The sequence below is a fragment of the Actinia tenebrosa genome, unplaced genomic scaffold (assembly GCF_029948245.1).
Source record: "Actinia tenebrosa isolate PJP-AT-01 unplaced genomic scaffold, QUT_ActTen_1.0 PGA_scaffold6__47_contigs__length_16458017, whole genome shotgun sequence".
Lineage (NCBI taxonomy): Eukaryota > Metazoa > Cnidaria > Anthozoa > Actiniaria > Actiniidae > Actinia > Actinia tenebrosa.
This window is the reverse complement of record NW_028292583.1, coordinates 4,659,669-4,680,759: the sequence shown is the minus strand read 5'-3', so window position 1 is coordinate 4,680,759 and position 21,091 is coordinate 4,659,669. Positions and strand designations below refer to the sequence as shown.

General features: G+C 37.4%; 2 protein-coding genes across 4 annotated transcripts; both read left to right on the top strand.

Annotated features, from left to right (window-relative positions):
- The first annotated feature begins 1,641 nt into the window (after positions 1–1,641).
- Positions 1,642–7,934, top strand: LOC116298792 (uncharacterized). 2 transcript variants are annotated; one of them, XM_031707348.2, is made up of 5 exons: positions 1,642–1,799; positions 3,326–3,500; positions 3,982–4,194; positions 5,468–5,716; positions 6,916–7,934. In XM_031707348.2, coding segments are annotated over exons 1-5 (702 nt in total). In that variant the 5' UTR covers positions 1,642–1,736; the 3' UTR covers positions 6,918–7,934. The 2 variants fall into 2 exon arrangements, with proteins under 2 accessions (XP_031563208.1, XP_031563207.2); XM_031707347.2 differs by having other exon boundaries at positions 5,468–7,934.
- A 1,625-nt stretch (positions 7,935–9,559) lies between these two features.
- LOC116298789 (monoacylglycerol lipase ABHD2) lies at positions 9,560–19,537 on the top strand. 2 transcript variants are annotated; one of them, XM_031707344.2, is made up of 9 exons: positions 9,560–9,812; positions 12,081–12,252; positions 12,671–12,839; positions 13,704–13,887; positions 14,668–14,853; positions 15,697–15,766; positions 16,420–16,504; positions 16,884–16,938; positions 17,396–17,529. In XM_031707344.2, exons 1-8 carry the CDS (start codon positions 9,652–9,654, stop codon positions 16,931–16,933), a joined length of 1,077 nt encoding a protein of 358 aa, XP_031563204.1. In that variant the 5' UTR covers positions 9,560–9,651; the 3' UTR covers positions 16,934–16,938; positions 17,396–17,529. The 2 variants fall into 2 exon arrangements, with proteins under 2 accessions (XP_031563204.1, XP_031563202.1); XM_031707342.2 differs by lacking the exon at positions 16,884–16,938 and having other exon boundaries at positions 17,396–19,537.
- Positions 19,538–21,091: the final 1,554 nt, after the last annotated feature.

Here is a 21,091-nt window from a genome sequence, read left to right as displayed (position 1 = left end):
TAATGTTACTGTTATGAATTGATCGATAAATGTTTATATATGTTAAATATCGCATAATAAAAAGGCATACTGTTTTGAATCGCCTTCAAAATATAGGATTAAAACAAACAATTCGTTGACAGCTACTTGCCATAATTTTGTCGCCTCTAGTGGTTAATAATCCTGGAACCGTCAATAGGAATTCGAGGAATGCGGGAAAATTTCCTGCATTTGTGTCGGTATCCAAGTGGCTCTGGCTCCTTATGATCCAAACTGCTCGCCAGTTTAAATCTTCGCCGTATGCTCGAGGCATGGTTTCAGCAAATTAAATGGGACCGAAAAAAGCGAGCTCAAGACGTGTTAGATAACATGTGCGGCAGCTAGTAACTGTGAATTAATTATCCCCATGATCCTTTTCGGTCTAGGCGCGTAGGGATGAAGCCGATCAAACGACAACGTTTAGTCAAGGGACTGTATGCATGTTATATTAATAGCACACTGAAGTGACGGAAATAAATTCCAAAGGGATCATAGAGATTGCTTGCAGTTCTTACGGTGCGCTCGTCACCGCCTTTGCTCCGTTGTTTCCTCCTGTTTAGCTTGTCTCATTGATTATTGTATATGCTGCATTTACTGTTATGGCGGCCATCCTGCTTGCCTTTACTTTCCTTTCACTTTTATATGCCTTTCCTTCCTTTTTTTAACTCTGATCTGTTGCCATCACCCCCTTCTTCTCTTCCCGGCTATGCCTGCCTATACTACCTTCCATCGCCGGCTCTTGGCCCTCGTGTCTTACATGGTCATTCATCTTTCACTAATTTCTTCATTACGTTTGATCAGCCTAACAGATCTACTGATTGCAACTGCCATTCTGCCTCCTTCAGTCCTATCTTTTTCTTTAATCTTTCCTCAAACCAAACTTTTCTTTGCAACTAAATCTTCTCTTTCACTTAATGTAGTACCACACGGTGTTATTCCTTGCTTTAGCTTTTTCGTTTCCTGTTTTCACTTTCTTTGATTTCATGCTTGCCTTCCGTCTTGTCTAAGAATTACCGTAACAAAGCTCTGCATTCTATTGTAGTCTTGTCCGACTGCAGCGCTAGTTTTGGTTTCTTAGTTATCAGACAGATTTTTCTCAGCTCGGTATTTTTTTCTTCTTTCCATTGTTTCGCAAGTCACGCTGCACACTGCAGATTATTAGACTTTCACTTTCACCCGTTTCTCAGATTGTTTTAAATTGAGTTCTTCTTTTCTTTGTCACACTCTCTTTAGATAAGATTATCATAGCTGTAGCTTGGAGTAGAGGTATTTTTATCTTGTAATAAATATCATATGAGGCGATGGATCAATTAACGACGGCCTATAAACTTAGCTTTAGAAAATCATCAACAGGTTTTCTTTAGCAAAGTGAAAGCCAATTTCAGCCAATGCTCAGCTCTCTAAATTTCATTTTCCTATAAGCAATTGAATTCGTACAAACTCCGAAGCGACAGGGAGTGCTGTTTCCTGTTTGGCTCAGAAGTACAAAGCACAATGCTTCAGGACGTTAATTGTTCATTTTTTCACACTTATTATTGTTTTAAACTTATCACTAATGACCGGAAGCACTCAAATCACGCCTGGCCACGATTGGTTAATCCCATGAGGTATCGCTTTTCAGCATTTAACTTACTTAAGGTGACGTTTATCAACTCTCAGTTGAAAACAAGATTAGCTCACAGAACGTTTACAAGCTTACTATCCATAGAGGAAGGAATATGTCTAAGATATATGCATGTTTGTGGGTTGTTGTTTTGTCAACATTAGCCACTAGTGGAATGGTAAGTTCCAAATTTGTTTTAGTAAACAATCCTTGATTGTATGTGTTTTTAAATCTAGTTCATCGGCTCAGTTCTCATCTTCGCGCAGTTGTATTTTGACCTCTGTCGTAAAATTTATTAAAATTTTTTATTTCGTGGTTGAAAAAGATTAACCTAGCTAAGGATGTGATATCTGTTAGTTAATCGATGTCCATCGTAAGCCACGAGTCTGATTTCCATGAGGTATTTACTACCGATTCACATGAATGCGTTTTACAGTTGAAGTGACGCTTTTGAATTTTAAGCCGTTGCTTGCTAAAGCTTCCTCTAGATTTCCATGCAAGTACGTAAAGAGTTTTATCACTTTTTCTCTCATGAAATTTAAACCTTTAAAAAAAGGTTAGGTTTGTCTTTTTAGTTAACATACATTAGATCCATTAGTATAAAAAGAAGTACTCTTTTCCACGCGGACTCTAAGTATTGGCAAATAACTTCATGTGCACATGTTCACTGATTGAATTCTTTTGATCTGCTTACTTATGACCGACCTTTATGTCATTATCAACACTAAGGGGAAAAAAGAGCTTTCTGATGTGAGATTTTTAGATACAGAGTGTAGGCTTGGTTTAACCCTAGCTTGGATGGATACACACAAAAAAGACTGACAACGGAAATAGCTACATATGACGGGACCCCTGAAGGACCGGAACTTAATCGTGAAGACGGAAATGGGTTGCTGTTTTCTTCGGTTCAATAGACAAACTTTGCATTTTGTTTTTGTCGTGCTGATGTTTTATCTATTTATAGGTAGCTTTTGTGTAACTATTGTTTTATTTGCGTTGTTTGAATTTCTTCTGTTTTCTTCGATATTCGTCTAGTGATAGTCTCATTCCAAAAGAAAGACATATCTTTAAAATAAAAGTGAAAAACGAAAAACGAAATTGAAAGGAAAAGCAAAATTACGAACAAGAAATACGAAAAACTGAACAAAAATCTGACTAGGTATTAGTATATATGTAATTTCATGTCACCCATAAAGAACCCTGTTCAACTGGCAGAAGAGAGGCAACGCTGACGATTTTAATTCACAGTCATGTTAGTATTCAGCAGAAAGACCTTGGGCGCCCCACGTGATAGAGGTCAAGTTGCTCTCTACTCTTATCAGTACATAATACGCGGCTTATCAGCTCATTGCGGGAATTTTTTTCGGTAAAAAATTCCCCTCGATTATCATGCAAACGTTCCTCTGGAAAAATAAAATGGACACTGGACTGCGGAGTGCATTGTTGATAAGTTTCGGTTGCGCATGCGCTTATACGGCGCGCGCTGTCTCTCACCGCTGTGCAATCTCGTACCCAGGGTCCTTTTTTCTTACTGCGCAAGCTCGTCGAAAAGGCTCTGTGTAGAAGATTGACCGCTGTGTAATTCAAGCCTAGGGTCGCAGGTTTAAACCCAACAAAGAGACCGTGAGAGTCATGGTCTCTCGATCCCCACTTTCTTTTTTCGATTCCTGGATTCGCCCTTCAATATGGCTATTGTTTTTAAAGATCTTGCCACCAGACTTGAAGCGTATCATGGCCAATGTCAACAGCCTCGACACATTCATGACGGCCTTTAACCTAGGGAACATTACTTTACAACCACCACCACCACGTAAACAGCAAAATGGATGGGAGTCCTTATTGAATAAGAAATCTACCCAAAACGCCAAGTTGAAGACTGGTAAGTAGTAATATCAATAAAATCATAGCTAGCCTTTGGAATAAGTTCAAAACAATTGTCATCTGACGAAACCCGATTTACAGGGGAGGGGTTGGGATACCCAGTAGTACCCACCACCTCCGAAAGTGAAATCCTGGATTTCGTACTCAAATACTTTCAAAACTAAAAAAAATCGCAGAAATGAATGTACTGTCTGTTTGCATGTTTGCTAAACAAGGTATTTGTAAATAGGAAGACTCTCAATGTATACTCAGTATTGACCATTTCACGGGTATATTAGGAGAGAAGGAGTATTTACCTTACCTTACACTTTTAAAAATCTAAAAGTCCCTATTGTATTTAGTGAGATATGTGAGCTCACCAACGTACTCGCATCTACCTACCTATTTACCCTCTCGCACAAGCCTACAGAAAGAAAATAGTCTCAATTGAACGCGCGTTATATTTTGTGTGTTTTGTAAATGTTATTCTCGTCTTTTAGTCGCAGTTGGCCGCACGCGAGTGGTTTCTTTCTTTGACGACACCAGCCCCCCTATAGCTCTCGATGATGCGCCGTGTAAACCGTATCCAACAGTCATTGAAGTTCCACAGCCAAGCCATCATCAAGGGTTTCATTATCCCTTCAATGTTATGATGCACCGTTGTGCTGGATCTTGTAGTACTAAGCCAAGGGTCCAGGAATGTGTTGCAACAGGTACAACCGATATGAATAATAGATAATACGTCGGCATAACTCTAGGTGCTGAAAGAAACTATATTTACTATGTTAATAGTGGCAATATTTTGTTAAGTTTTGTCCCCTTCCTTTCTTCAGTTGTTATTTTCTCCCTCTTCCTTCCTTGTTTGCTTGTTTGCTTGTTTGCTTGCTTGCTTGCTTGCTTGCTTGCTTGCTTGTTTGCTTGTTTGCTTGTTTGCTTGTTTGCTTGTTTGCTTGTTTGCTTGCTTGCTTGTTTGCTTGCTTGCTTGCTTGCTTGTTTCCTTGCTTGTTTGCTTGCTTGCTTGCTTGCTTGCTTGCTTGCTTGCTTGCTTGCTTGCTTGCTTGCTTGCTTGCTTGCTTGCTTGCTTGCTTGCTTGCTTGCTTGCTTGCTTGCTTGCTTGCTTGCTTGCTTGCTTGCTTCCTTGCTTGCTTCCTTGCTTGCTTGCTTGCTTGCTTGCTTGCTTGCTTCCTTGCTTGCTTGCTTGCTTGCTTGCTTGCTTGCTTGCTTGCTTGCTTGCTTGCTTGCTTGCTTGCTTGCTTGCTTGTTTGCTTGTTTGCTTGTTTGCTTGTTTGCTTGTTTGCTTGTTTGCTTGTTTGCTTGTTTGCTTGTTTGCTTGTTTGCTTGTTTTCTTGTTTGCTTGTTTGCTTGTTTGCTTGTTTGCTTGTTTGCTTGCTTCCTTGCTTCCTTGCTTGCTTGCTTGCTTGCTTGCTTGCTTGCTTCCTTGCTTGCTTGCTTGCTTGCTTGCTTGCTTCCTTGCTTGCTTGCTTGCTTGCTTGCTTGCTTGCTTGCTTGCTTGCTTGCTTGCTTGCTTGCTTGCTTCCTTGCTTGCTTCCTTGCTTGCTTCCTTGCTTCCTTGCTTCCTTGCTTGCTTGCTTCCTTGCTTGCTTGCTTCCTTGCTTCCTTGCTTCCTTGCTTCCTTGCTTGCTTGCTTGCTTGCTTGCTTGCTTGCTTCCTTGCTTCCTTGCTTCCTTGCTTGCTTGCTTCCTTGCTTCCTTGCTTGCTTGCTTCCTTGCTTGCTTGCTTGCTTGCTTGCTTGCTTGCTTGCTTGCTTGCTTGCTTGCTTCCTTGCTTGCTTGCTTGCTTGCTTCCTTGCTTGCTTGCTTGCTTGCTTGCTTGCTTGCTTGCTTGCTTGCTTGCTTGCTTGCTTGCTTCCTTGCTTCCTTGCTTCCTTGCTTCCTTGCTTCCTTGCTTCCTTGCTTCCTTGCTTCCTTGCTTCCTTGCTTCAACTTTAATCTACGTATAATCCTTTACTTTATTACCCCCCTTCAGCTACAGAAAATATAAGTCTGCTATCTTTCCTCGTGTCATGGAACTCACCAAGCGCCAGCAAAAATCAGTTGCGTCCATCACACCGCATAATGCCGATTGTAAACCACACTCAGTGTGGGTGTCAATGCATCACCAAACCATCAGATTGCGACCCTTCAACGCAAGTGTTCTCACAAGACAAATGTAGATGTGAATGCAAAGCTAGGTCAAGACCCTGTCCCGCCTACCATCGCTGGGACCGCGTCAGATGTAAGTGTGTGTGTCATCCTCCTAGTTATATAATTTGTCCCAGGAGATTTCATTGGAGTCCAGAAGAGTGCAAGTGCGTGTGTAAGGCAACTGCGTGCAAAGATACTAATAAAGTAAGGAAGCAGAGAAACTGTCGATGCTACTGTCCTAAATTACCGATCTGTCCTCTAGGATTCAGGAAGGATCGCAAAACCTGCAAGTGTGTGAACAATGTTTAACGACTTGCTAATCGTCTGGCTAGTGGAACAAGATGAACTGTTAGAAATATGTGAAATTGTATGAACCATAGTTTCACTGTCAGTGACCGAGTTTCTTGTTCGTCGTTCGGAGGTTAGTCGTGAGCGCGGGATATTTTCGAATATTATTCGATCGGGCACCGGATCAGGGTCAAACCGACATTGAAACAAATAGTTGTCATTTTGCACATGAATCGAACACCGATACTCGCTCGGCAACACAAAGAAATGGTATCGTAGGTAGCAGATAGGTGTACAAATTCTTATTATGTAGGGTAGAGTGAGGACTATTGAGCCCCTGCTTGATAGTCAATGCATTAGTAAGGTCCAGATGACGCAACGTTACAACAACGTTAAGAAATCGTGATTACGATTAAGTAGATTTAGTAATTTAGTATGACTGCTGAGGGAGATCGTAGTCTTCTTCGTAGTCGCCATTGGTGTCGTTTCTAGTTCCTCCCTGGCGCCCCGCCCCACAAATGAGAAGAGCTCGAGGGGATCTGGGACCGATACTATTGACGGCTGTGAAGAAGACTAGAGAGACTAAGGCGTATTCCTTTTGTTGCGCAAGGCCAGTAATCAGAGGTAACAAGAAAAGACCAGTCGCAGTAACATTGTTTTGTTGCTATTCGTGGTCGGTAACAAAGGAAAAACCGCCAACCATCATAACATACCTAAGCTTAGGTGCTCTTAAGTTCTTTAATGAAGGTACTAGCTGCGCATAAGTATTTCGTTCCTCTAATGCTTGCGTGACCAATGCGTTACCAGGTTTACGTAGCGCACTTCTTTTTCCAGTTAAAATATTTCCCTAATCCTAAGACCTTTTTTCACGCGATTAACTCCAGCTTATCTTATCAGGAGCCCATTATGGCGTGCGTATATACACATCTAAATCGCTAATCACGAGTAATACATTGATATAGACGCCTCTAGTAATGGGACTCCTGATTTTATTCGTTTCAGAACAAACTCTCAGACTGACTGACATTCGCGCACTGATCATGACGTCACATCACCATCTTCCAAACATGGTCAAAAGAAGTGACAAAACACGATGACAAACTGCTTTGGATTTTTCCAATAGATGTTGAAACGAAAGCCTTTAACTTAGAAGTATGACCTCTTTTCATCTATACCTTAATTTTAGACGTAAAATAATACTTTTATACTTTATTAAATGTTATTAGTACATACTTATCATAAGTTAACGTGTAATGGAGTTAATCGCTCTATCTATAATGTTTCATAAGTATTCTATATTATGATAGACTTTCACGGACCGGTCATTAACTAATTAATCGATCCCCTTCCCTGCTCAAAGAAAAGTTGCTGCCCTCTTAATATATATTTTATACAAAAAATAATAACCCCCCACTCTAAGTGTTTTAAACAAATGTTTGTGGCCCTCCACCTCTAATTAATAACCGACCCCTGAGTCTATTCTTTATCTCAGTTAAATTGTACTCGCATTAGAGCTTTTAAGTGTGACGTAATTCAAACGAAAAACGACTTCCGGGTTCAAATTCATAATTACTTCATTCTATAGACATTTTTCTGTGTTTTTTCTTCAAAGCAGGATCTTCTGTTCATGCATATGAATGTTCAAGGTAGAGATTAATCCTGGGAATAAGTTGTGGCAAGATTTTCGCAAATTAACCCCCTACCTCGCGCGATTGGACCCGGATATACGTCACAACTTAAAAGCCCTATTCCTTACTTAGTCATACCAGCCTAGATCTCGATAAAGTATGATTTATAAAACAGTTTGTTCATTTTGTTTATCGGTTGCATTTAAAACTAAAAGAACTCAGAGCAAATTAAATATAACAGACTAACTATTATCATTTAAAATATTTTATTAGTATAATATTTTTATCACAAGAAATATATAAATAAAATTTATTTTTTTCAATAACATCTTTAAAAAATAAGGCGTAATGTAGTTATCCGGTTGAAGTAAAAATAGTTCCGACAGTTCTGAATTCAGTGCGTGGATTTTAATACTCGTACAATATGCACCAAATTACACGAAAGAGAAATGGGATGAGAAAGGAAAGTGGGAATGGAATTGTCTTTTGGCCGCAGCTCAGTTTAGGGGCTACATCTGTTTAATCTTGTACTGTTTGTTCGTTTTCTGTGGTCTTATTCTTGCAAATCAAGTCGCAGAAGTAAGATCTTATTAAGACTTGCGCCTTTTACTGTACACACATCCAGATGAATATCCTCCACTGCAGCCAATCCAATCATCCTTGCAAACAATCTATCTGATGCCATACTCTTCCTCGATCTGATCAATCAGACCCAGCTCCTTGTCATCATAAACAAGAGGAGTGACTGTTTTTTTGTCCACTTGTTCAAGTCTGCCATTCAGGTCTTTAGCAGGTGCTTCAGCATTGACTGAAACATCCACGAATCGTACGCATTTCTTGGCGGCACCCGTGGACTTGTCCTTTGCGCAATGCACAGCTGCTGCGTTCACTTGTTGCTTTTCTCCGGCTTCGCGCTTCGGGACCTTGTCATTACTGGCCTGACCTCTGCGTGTGGTTGATGGACCTCTTCGGGTCTTGGGGCGTGGTGCATCACACTTGTATGATACTTTTGTATCTTGGTTGCTGCTGGTCGTTGCATGATGGTCATTAACGCGGATGCAGTTGATCTTGTCCAATTCTTGGATAAGCTGATCAGCATCGCATACTTTATCAACATGGTTTGTCATCTTGTCATCGTCGTCCAAAAGAAATGACGATGAACCCAAAATGTCTTCCAATGAAGTTTCGCTTCGTGGCCAAGGAGTGGCCGACCTGGTTTCCAAAGCTGCCTCACTGGAAACTGGTTTTTTCAAGCCCTCGCAAGTTTCTTCGCCAACATCTGACTTGCTGGTACAACTCTTTCTGTTCTTTCTCCCGAAGACTAAAGACAAGTGACTCTTGCTTTTGGAAGGAGATTTAGCCACTGTTTTCACTTCCGGTGAAACTTTGTTTTTCTTAAGCTGAGAAAAACAATTTCCCATTTTATTTTCGCTTTTTTTCACGCAAATTTTGTATTCTTTTTCTGGAGCAAAACTTGAGACGTCAAGCAAAGTTTACTACAAAAGTAGAACTAATTTGAAACGTCATAATGATATTGATGACGTAAGTGACGTCATTGTCGCTAGAAACCTTATTTGGAAGTCTTCACCACAGGAAACCCAAAATGTCTTACCTCATCCGATCCGAGAGCGCAGGAAAAAAAATGTTTGCGAAATAAGAATAACAATAAAAAAATGTAGGTATTATTAAGAGAAAAAGGGAAAAGCAAATATCTACAAAAAGACTAAAAGTGTTATTGATAAAAAGCAAAAGGGCAGCTGCGAGCGCGTTTTTGGTAAAACTGGGCATGAGTTTCGGCGCGACAAGGAACATACGAGGGAGGGGAGGGTAACTTATCCTCCTCTGACAATTTCCATCAAAAGAGCTCGTATTATATATTAAACGAAAAACCCTTAAAAACTAAGAAAGAACTATAGTTCTTGATCTATTTTAGGCTTAAATGAGGTAAAATAGTATCTGAAAATTGAATGAATAGTAAAAGCTGTCTTGCCCTACCCCTCCCTAGCTACTTCTTCACAGTTGACGGGTTTCCCAATATAGAAGTGAATGTAAATGTCAATACGCTTGTCTTTTGTATTGTTTGCCCTGAACCTTAGCATTTTCCACCTCGATGATCAGTGTCCCTGCAATCATAGCTTTCTTGGCTGTGATTCTCTGCTTTCTCATACGTATTTTGAACCTAACCGATCGAGAGCTAATGCCAGAAACCTTTGACTCCGGGAGCGACTTTGTAAAGGCAATCAAGGCTTCTTGTCCATTCTTGAAGGAGAAGTAAGTAAAAAATCTGTACTTATAACCAATATTTGATCACTAGTGGTAAAACAAGACTCCTCGTTATATTTATGAATCGAATCAGTTAGTGTTGGCTATTTATTATTTAGCTTAGAAATGACTGGTTTGTAATGTTCATTTTAAATTCTGTTCTGACAAAGAGAAGGCTGGGAAACCTCTGTTTATATGGGCTAAATAACATCAATCTTAGTAATAATCTTCACACAATATTGAGAGACCAAAATAAAGGCTGCCATTAATGCAGCCAAGGGCAATTATAACACTGCTTTTCTTAGCTTGGTATTTTTTATTCAGCGAGGCTGTGTAATAAATCGGTAAATGATTGCATGCTTAATTTTGTACTTTGAACCTTCGAGAATTCAGTAAATTCTATATTTATTTAATTTTCAACCCGAAATAATCTGCTTTTGCCGCTTAAAACCTATGTTATTGAAGAGAAAAAGGCTTTGAAATGTGTTCTTCTAGAGAGTTCTGCATAATTAATGGTATTACTAGTGATAGACGTTGTTTTTGTTTTCTATTAACGACTGGTCTTGTGTTAAATTAATTAAGCTTGTTTTTTTGGCTGTGCAGTTCCAAACATCCTCGATTTTTTTATTCTATTAACGACTAAGCTAACTATAAAGTCCTTCGGTAGATAAACTCCGATATATCCTTTCAATGCATAAATTAATGAAATTGGTTTCACCAAATATTATGTATTATCCTGCATTTCATTTTCATTTCACTTGTCTCATTTTTGAATGCAAAATTTTTTTAATTTTTACATTTCATAGACATATTTTTTTGTGCTTTATCATTCTTGTCATCCTTGTTTTTCTCTTAATATCGTTTAAACAAATCATTCTTTTTGCAAATAGTTATTAATATTAAATGAAAAGATTTATAAAAGACAGAAACGTGTGCTGAATATTCAATAATTTTGATATCTTTACATATGGTAGCTTAATAAATGACTGCATAATTAATATTCTTAATGCCAAACAGCTGGTTTCAAGCAGAGACAAAATATGAGTCTTAATGGCTTTGAGTCAAAAATAAATGATGGGTTTCCAAAATTATGAAGATTTCCTAGAAGAAAGATGAGTAACCTGAGTATAAGTTTGAATATATCTTCAGGCATAAGATTTAAATTCAGAATTAATCTTTCCCATGTTAATCAAGAGAAAAAACTATTAAATATTTTGGGAATGAAATTGAAATAAAAAACTACAGTTTGATATTTTAGAGTGCAAGCCATATTTCCATGAAATAGCGCAAAAACTAAATAGCACTAAACTCATTCTGTTTCTTTTGTTTAAATTAGAGTGCAAACAGTTAATCCATGAAATGAGGAATGGCTGACCTGGTGCTAATTAAACACTAGAAAACAATTCAATTTGCATGAAATTGTGCTATTTACATGTAGTATATACTAAATTTGCACGGTTATATTGTTTGCACTCTAGTCGTTTCATGTTTAATAAGCTAGTTCTATTTCATGGATATGATATATGGTTTGCACTCTACCCACATCCTATATTTAATACAGTACTTTTATTTTATTTATGATTTAGTTTTATATTAATTGTTCAAATTTGGATTGCACATTGCTCAAATTGCTGTTTCTTTTCTTTCACTTTACTTTCACCCCTCTATAAAATAAAATAGCAGCTGCTTCCCATACTTTAAGTGCTTCTTCACAGTATCTTGCCCTGACAACTCAAGTAGGATCTTGTGATATAATCAATAATACCTCCCACTAGATCACTCATGTTAAGATGAGCTATTTCCTCCCAGACAAACTTAACTATTGTTTCTTTATTTTATGATAGCATACTTTCATTATATCAAGGTTTTTTAGTCCTCTTCACTCCACCGGGGACATTCATTCAGCAGGGCCCGATTGTAAGAAGGGTGAATAGCGCTATCTGGCATATAAATCCTTATCCAGTGGATAAGTTGATGTTGTTATCCAATAAATTTATCCACTGGATAAGATTTATCCATCGGATAGTGCTATCCAGGCTTTGTAGGACCGGGCCCTGGGTGGCAAAATTAAATTACTCTGTTGCCTCACCTGCAAGTGGGGTGAAAAAGAATGAATTTGTTTTCCATAATCAGGGAAGTTTTCTGGGTGCAAGGAATTAGCCCACAGCCCAACCCCCAACCTGGAGGGCCAAGGGATCACTCTTCATCTGGTCTCTATCCTTTGACCTATTCGGCATGGTGTAAGAAATTTATATGGGTATCTTATTTGCTTCTCAGGTATGTTCCTCCAGTATGGGCAAGAAGTGGACACATGCAGACATTGTTTGCTAGTCAGGTTGGCAGAGTAAATGCACCAACTTTATTAGGCAAGCACCATACGGTTAAGATGAAAGATGGAGCCACTATGACCTTTGATGTTTATGAACCAGAAATGACTAAGAGAGAAGAGGTATGGATTTAATCTTACTGTAGAAATATACATTCAAGAATTAATCCATTCATCTGGATCTGCCCGTCCATGTAGTTCATCTAACTATCCATTTATCCATGTATTCATATGTTCAGAATTCAATACATCTACATCCATCCAAATACTTTTTTCCATCTGTCAGTCCCTCTACCTATAGATCCAACCAACCATCCATTTCAACTGCCTGTCTGTGCAACCATCCATTCATCAGCCTAGTCATCCATCCATGTGTCCATCCGTCATTCCATTCATCCATCCATCCATCCATCTATGCATCCATCCCTCTGTCCCTCCCTCCATCCCTCCATCCATCCATCCATCCATCCATCCATCCATCCATCCATTTATTATCAATTTATTTGTTGATTAATTTCAAGATTTGATCTTTTTTCTTCAGAAATTAAATACCATTATCATAGTTCCTGGAATAGGGAATTGTAGTGACACCAAGTATGTACGCACCTTTGCTGGTTATGCCTTAAATCATAATTTCCGAGTGGCTGTTCTGGATCATCTTGGAGCCAGAGAGAACATTAGGCTGACTTCTCCAAGAATATTTACATACGGTACATATTGAAACTGCTTTTTTATAAAAATATTAAGGTGGATGAGCTTGTATACTGTATAATTAATACTTAAATACTAGGACCTTGGGAAAACTGTGTGTTTTGTTGTCCTTTGACTGTGATGTTAGATGTAGAGCTCTACAGTACTGCAGTAGTTCATGCCTGCCAGCTGGGTCTTGGGTTATTAAGAAATACTCAACTGAACTGCATACATGTATATATGATTATGTGAGTTTACCAGTACTGTAGTTTGTTTGAGTTTGCTCTCTCCCTTGCTTGCCAAAAGGATCAACATTGGCTACTCATAATTACACAACATTTTGACCATGTTGAAATAAAGAAGAGGACAAACCATCAAAAAGTTATCAAAAAGTTTGTTTGTTTGTTCCTTCGTTTGTTCGTTCCTTCGTCGTTCCTTCATCGTTCCTTCGTTCGTTCCTTTGTTTGTTCATTTGTTTGTTTGTTCGTTCATTTGTTAGTTCCTTTGTTCATTCATTGGTTGGTTGGTTCCTTGGTTGGTTGGTTCGTACATTCGGGGTTTTTTGTTGTTGTAGGTTTGTTTGTTCATTCTTTTGTTTCTTCCTTCCTTCCTCCCTTCCTTTGTTCATTCATTCGTTCATTTGTTTGTTGGTTTGTTCATTCATTCATTCACTCACTCACTCATCCATCCATCCGTCCGTCCGTCTGTCCGTCCTTCCGTCCGTCCGTTCATTCATTTATTCATTCATTATTCATTTATTCATTCATTCATTCATTTATTCGTTGGTTCGTCTGCTCATTTGTTTATATTTTCTTAAAGTTCAAATTTTAAAATACATAATTTCACACCAGTTTGTTAATGATTTCTTACTCTAACTGAAACAGGAAGCACAGATGAGTTGAGAGTCCTGGTCAAGCAAGTCATAGCAAGGTACAACTGTCATCATCTAATTGGAGTTGGGTTTTCCATGGGAGCTAATGTTCTTCTCAAGTATCTTGGGGAGAAACCAGAAAGACAAAAGAACTTCACTTGTGCTATATCTGTTTGTCAAGGGTATGACATTATCAGGTAAGCACTTGTAGTATTGACTGATGGGCCCCTAGTTGTCACATGGTATACTTTGTGATACAGTCACCAAAATGTCTCTAGACATTGTTATCTGATTGCTGTACAGATGTATTAACTTTTGAGCAAATTATCAATTTAACTTCTTTATTTGGCTCCCTAAAGCAAAACCTTGTTATTTAATCCCGATTTAAAATGTCCTTTCTATTTTTTTTAGGAGAAAAAATAAACAAATCATATATTTGAATAACAATGTCCTGAACATTTTGAAATTTTATTCCTAAGCTAGAAAAGAAGTATAGAATAGTTTATCATTTCTCAATAGCTGTAAGGGGAACTTTTCGGATGCCTGTCAGATGCTCTAACACTGAGCTACATTTTGGTGACAATGTTTTGGTAAACACAAAGCATACTATTACATTGGCCGCTAAAGGGCTAATTAACTTTCATGCCATGATTCTTCAGTTGAAGCATCGTTGAACTGTAAAGAAGTTAAATCAGCATTCTTTGTTAGTGTGCTGTCACTCTCTGCTATGTTCATGGGCTTAAGCCTCTGACTCACCATCAAGCTGAGGTCCTCATTGGTTCTCTCCAGACCTGTATTTTATGGATTTTCACTGGATTCTATGTTTCCTCGCACCACAAAAAGTGTCTTCTACATTAGATCTTTTTTTCCATCCACCTGCTTCCCACCATTCCATGCTCTTATCCCATGCATTGAGCTTTTTTTTTCCCTCAAAATTTTCCAATAAATTATCATTTCTTCTTTTTCGTTTTTAACAGTGCATCACAATTATTCTGTGACTGGGAGGGTGCAAGAAGATTCTACAGCTTTGCCATGGCACAAAACATGAAGGCTCTAATACTTAGGAATGAGCACATTCTGTTCAGAGACCCTGAAATGTGCATGCAAAAGGCTCATGTCTGCAGTGCTACATCACTGAACGAACTAGATGAAGCATTCAACAGGTTAATGTTTGTTTTATGATCACCAGTACTTGATAATGTTTTGTTTTACAATCACCAGTTACTTGAAAATAATACTTTGTTTTTGCAAAACATTGATGCCTGAAAACTTCAAGGTCAAATTTATCAAAATGCTTGAATTTTCTTTTAAATTTTCTGAAGCTTGAGCAAATAACCTATCCTCTTCGGCTTTACTTAAGTGGAATTTAAAAACCAATATCAAAAATGGGCAACAAAGCAAAGCACCAACACTTAACAGTGATAGAAACCATTATAAAAACTTTTCTTAAAATCTGGGAAATAGTTATTTTTTTCTATTAAATTGTTTGCACCCACAATTTTTTTAATTTGAAGTGGAAAGCTAGCAGAAAACCCCATCAAGCCTTAACTTGGGCATAATGGTTTCCCATTTTAGACCACATTATATGGGTAGCATGGGTGGCGTAGTAGTTTACCGCTTGCATCTCACCCCTGTGGTCTGGACTTGAGCCTGGCCGGCTTGGAATGGATCATATGTGAGTCGAGTTTGTTGATGTAGTCTCTCGCTTGCTACAAGGGTTTTCTCTGGGTTCTCCGGCTTATATTGTAAATATGGAATGTAGTGGTAACATGTGTTGAGAGCCTCACGGAAGGGCCCCATACAGGAAATGATGGTTGTAAATTATGAGTTTTTTTATTCCCTCAAGAATAATTAGATTCTTTATTTCATTCATGTCTTTTCATGCGCAACTGTTAAACAAAGAAATGATACTCTAAGGAATGCCACATGCTTCTGAAATGGGAAAATATTTATGCACATTTATGCGAAATAAACTGACATTTGATAATGATTGTTTTATTGACTAGGAGAATGGCACACTTTGATGATATAAAATCATTTTATGAAGAAAACAGCAGCTGTAAATTCATGACTAATGTAAGTGGAAAATAATATAATTGCATGTTCCTCTACCTTTTAATCCTTTCACCACTTGTGGCCCCTTTAACTGCCACTAGAAAAATATACCCACAACACTTGTGCCCTATTGAGCGGCCACTAGAAAAATATACCCACAACACTTGTGGCCAATTGAGCAGCCACTAGGAAAATATATGCACAACACTTGTGGCCAATTTAGCAGCCACTAGAAAAATACACCACAACACTCATGTCCTCTTTTGCAGCCAAATCATTAGCATACGCGTTTTACTCCAAAACAAGCATATCCATATATTGGGGTCTAGAAATTGGTCATTACCTAGGGTAAGGTTTGAGTAACAAAATAACATTACTTCATTTATATCAAGATTAATTCTTCTTTATGATATTTCAGTTTTAAGCAAACATAAGTAATTTGGGTACCAAAAGTACCAAATTAGCTGGTGTATAGGGTACATTAAGAAAAAAACGAGTTGTGGTGAAAGGGTTAATGATAATAATTAATAACTTATTGATTTATATTGCGCATATTTTGATAAAAAATATCATATGTGCATTACAATTATAATATAAAATTAGTTTAAAATAATAATTTTCAAAAATTAAAACAGAAAGACTTTAATGCTTAGACTAACATTTTTCCCCTTCAGATTAAGATGCCTGTTCTGTTGCTTAATGCTCGTGATGATCCCATTATTCCTGAGCAATTATTTGCTTCTCCTTTAAAACATGTTGGTAAGTGTTTCCAGCTACATGTACATATAGTTTCTCTGGAAAACACCCATAGGACTACCACCTTCATTGGGATGGGAAAGTTGATGGATTGGGTATTGGGGAACGTAGGGACAAGGTACTGTATGAACAGTATGAGTATGTTCTGGTTCTACCTTTGTCTGCTTTTGATTTCTGTTATAAAAAGAAGTGTGGCCTTGAAACAGTACACATAGTGCACTCAACTCTCACCTCTGGGGTCTTACGTTCATTTCCTAGACCCGTCATCACTTGCAAGTAGAGTTTGTCAGGTCTCTGCCTGCATTCAAGGGTTTTATCTGGGTTCTCCAGTTTTCCTCACTCTGCAAAACCTAACGAGCTAAATTCCAATTTCATATACGAGTAAGCCATGCCCTGACTTTCATCAGCCAAGTGGTCGTTCTGGCAAAGTAAGATCTGTGAGTAAGCTGTGCCCTTACTTTCATTAGCTCAGAGGTTGTTTCAGGGTTCAATAAGTTGATCAATCTACAATTCCTTATTGATCTATCCATCCCATTCATTAATCCATCCATCTGTCCATCCATCCATCCCTCTCCTCCCTCCCCATCCATCTGTCCATCCATCCATCCCTCCCTCCCTCCCTCCCTCCCTTCCTCCCTCCCTTCCTCCATCTCTTCCTCCATCCCTCCCTCCCTCCCTCCATACATCCATCTAGTATCCATCCATCCATTTCCATCCCTCCCTCCCTCCATACATCCACCCACCCTTCCATTGCTAATTCATTTGTTCTTCGTTCATTCTTTCTTTCGTTCCTTCCTTCCTTATTTCCTTTCTTCATCCTTTCGTTTATTCATCACCTTATTCTCTGACTGCACAAATCTCACAATATTTTTCAACTACTTTCTTTGATTGCAGAGGAGAATCCTCAAGCATTGTTTGTGTTGACGAAACATGGTGGTCACCTAGGGTACTACGAAGGAGGGCTGTTTGGAGTCTCCAAGATAACATGGATGGATAAGTCAATTTTACAGTATATTTTAGCTGCCATAAGTATTTCTACTATCCACAACTTCTCAAAGGCCTCAAAGAGCTGATGATCATTTTGTAGTTTATATAAAATAATAATTAATGAAGTGTTTTAAGCACTTAAGGTGGCTCCATATAGTTTTTGTACGCGCATGCGCCAGGTTGTGCACAAACATGCGCAGTACCAGAACTTTTATTTTGATGATGTCACGAAAAGTTGGTTGTATGCGTTATTTAAGAAAAAAAACTCAAAAGCTACTTGGTCAAATATCTTTAAATTCAAAGTGTTTTTTCTTCGTAGAATGATAAGTCAGCTGATGCAATATAGAAAATATTTTGACTACAGTAAACTTTTTATCTTGAAAAATCAAAATTTCTTTAATATCTTGGTTTCTGTAGTCACAATTTCAATAAAGCCCTGTCATATAATAGGTAACAAAACAAACTTTCGTATTACACAATCAAAAGATTTTCATTTTTTAATGGCAAAAAGGGCCGCATTTTGTGGCTAACTTCTAAATTCTAAATTTTCACAAAAAATGATTCCTAAACACAGTCTTTAATATGGTCAGCATATCAGATATCAAGATATAGATCTGTATTTGCTATGAAATAATTTCTAGTTCTATTACTCTAAAGCCCGAAACTATATGAAGCCACCTTAAAGCACTGGTAAAAGTGGGGCTCTCTTGTAAAACAAGTATGTGTGGGTGTAGGTTACAGTATTGACAGTAATAATGCATCTTAAGGGTCAAGAGGTTACTGTAGACAGTAGAACCTACTCCTAATGGAATATTGTGTTGTCAAAGTAACCCCTAGCTCACAAGATCTGTTATGGCAACAACTTTGGTTGCCATAACAACATATCTAATTTCTTAAACTAGGACCTTTATTAGAGTGCAAACAATTAATCCGTGAAATGCTAATTGCTAATTAATAGTACAAAATAGTGCTAATTAAACAATAGAAAACAATGGACAATTTACATATAATTGTGCTATTTAGTATTACTAAATTAAGTTTCACGGTTATATTGTTTGCACTCTAACATAATTAAACTACCATGTGACATACTAAAGAAGTTGAAATTACTGACAACTACGTGCAAATGACTTTGATTACCATGACAACACCAAGTGCCAAATGCAAATGACTTTGATTACCATGACAACACCAAGTGCCAAATGCAAATGACTTTGATTACCATGACAACACCAAGTGCCAAATGCAAATGACTTTGATTACCATGACAACACCAAGTACCAAATGCAAATGACTTTGATTACCATGACAACACCAAGTGCCAAATGCAAATGACTTTGAATACCATGACAACATCAACAGAGATACAAATGACTTAGGTTACCATGACAATCTAAAGTGTCACACGCAAATGACTTTGCTACCATGGCAACCTAAATCGCTAAATGCACTGGGACCTTTGTTACCATGACAACTTATACATAAAAAATATGTTCATCTCAACCTTAATTATTATTTTTTAAATTGGAGTTCATTGGTTACCTGTTTATTTATTAGGTATATATGACTAGCACATCAGCTTGTGAAAAGTTAAACCCTTGTAAAACTCAGGTTGATAGTTAGATACCATACCATTCTTTGCTAAATTTTTCCATCTTTAGGAAGGCTTTTACCTTTGGAAGAAAAAAAATAATGAGGAAAAGAAAAAGATTATAAAAATATTTATATTTCTATGTAATTTAAACTGAAAACAAGAATCAATTAACATATTATTTCAGTTGCAGATCCAGGGGAGGTTTGCGGATCCAGAGTTGGTTCTATAGAACCCCACCTTTACGATATTTGGTTTTTACGCTCAGTAGAATGGAACCCCTCTTTGTAAAGCTGATCATACCAGCTTTTTCTGCATGTAGCTAAGGGCCATTTTGGAACTGGCCTTTTTAAATTCCTAGAACCGCCCCTGGATTGTATAAGATGAATATAAGTAACATAATTGTAACATCTTGTTAGGGAATCACACAAGAATAAAGGAATTTATTTTTAAATAAAGATCTTCTATTATTTTCCTGTAAACTCTCTTTCACCATTACACATGGAAAGGCTGGTGATGTGTTTAACAATACTTATATCTTTGATTTCCAAGGACTTTGAACTTTAGTCTAAAAAAATAAATGTGACCAGCATATAATTCCATGTGGAATGTTTGTATAATAGTGCCAGGTAGACTAAATACACCTCATTGCAACATCCTTAAAAATTAAAAAATTATCGATAGAAATTAATTTTTAAAAATATTTTTGATATCTTGATTTTAAAGCCCTCTAGGTAGATAATAATGACTATTTATTATATACCAACAAGGCAATCTTAAAAATTTTAGTCCATACCTTCAAAACAGTGGTAAAACTACATCTGTTTTGTTTAAAGTAATAATTTCTTCCTATTTGTTATTCTTTTGTTCTTAATTTTATATATGACAACGTTACAACAATTAACAATTGTAAACACCAAGTAGAAAAAACGTTAAATCATCAAAGCCAATACCGAGGGGTGTTCTGGGAAGTTGATATCCTGGGCATAAAAGGTATATATTTCTCTCTCTAGAACGCCTTCCTTACTGATCACCTTTTCCATCTCCAATTCATTTATCCCTATCTGCAACAGATCCTTTTAAGCTTCGTATGCAAACTTTTCGTTTCAGATCACATGACATTCCCTTGAGAACTATTCTTTTATAACATACAGACACGTATGAAGAGTGGCAAAATGCTTTGTTCAGTAACTTGCATCTATGTTTGAGATCTGCAGAACTGCAATATGCATAACATGATTAGCCTCATTAGCTGTTTACCCAGAACACCTATCGGTCTAAGCTTTGATTATTAAACTTGACAACGTACTTTTTCATTTACTAGTTTTTCAATACTATTTGTTTCATAGGAAGACTGATATTTGTTAAAGTTAAATGCAAAAAATAAATTAATTTCAAATATACAAGTCTTGTTTTTTTATGATTATGGGCAAAAAGGGTTGAGTTTGATCAAGAAAAGCGCGCTGGTTGGAAAACAGACCACATCACTGCATGCTGTTCATATTTATTTACTTGAAATTTTAGCGTATATAAAATGCGTGGCTTTAATGTCCAGATCTAAGTTGGAAAATTAGGAACTGAAAAAATGATAAATTAATTTTGATATAGAAATCCGAAATTCACTGTCGTATTCATGACACATGCGCAGATCATAAGACGAGGACATCCCACACGTATTAATGGGTCCTGAGAAAAGAGGTTACTATAACGAGTTTCCAATACATTCAAATAGGACATAGGAAATACATTCAAATAGGAATCCTATCCTGGAATTCGGGTAATCCGAACAGAACACTGTATGCATAGTTCTTGAACTTAGTGATTGCATGACATGATTCAAGGAAAAGTGAGCTTTATTTCATGAAGCAGGAATAATTTTCAACTAATCCGATTAATGAAATGTTCCTTTTTTAGAGGGATATACAATTTGAATATAATTATTTTCGGGATTGTTTGTTGTTCCATTTCAGACCATGTGATGCCACTCTTTGGAGTTGATTCTTTCATGTGTA

Coding starts and splice junctions, on each gene's coding strand:
- LOC116298792 (XM_031707347.2), top strand. CDS start 1,737: ATGTCTAAGATATATGCATGTTTGTGGGTTGTTGTTTTGTCAACATTA. Junction 3,501..3,981: donor AAACGCCAAGTTGAAGACTG/GTAAGTAGTAAT, acceptor CTCGTCTTTTAG/TCGCAGTTGGCCGCACGCGA. Junction 4,195..5,467: donor CCAGGAATGTGTTGCAACAG/GTACAACCGATA, acceptor ACCCCCCTTCAG/CTACAGAAAATATAAGTCTG.
- LOC116298789 (XM_031707342.2), top strand. CDS start 9,652: ATGATCAGTGTCCCTGCAATCATAGCTTTCTTGGCTGTGATTCTCTGC. Junction 15,767..16,419: donor GCTGTAAATTCATGACTAAT/GTAAGTGGAAAA, acceptor TTTCCCCTTCAG/ATTAAGATGCCTGTTCTGTT. Junction 16,505..17,395: donor TTCTCCTTTAAAACATGTTG/GTAAGTGTTTCC, acceptor CTTTGATTGCAG/AGGAGAATCCTCAAGCATTG.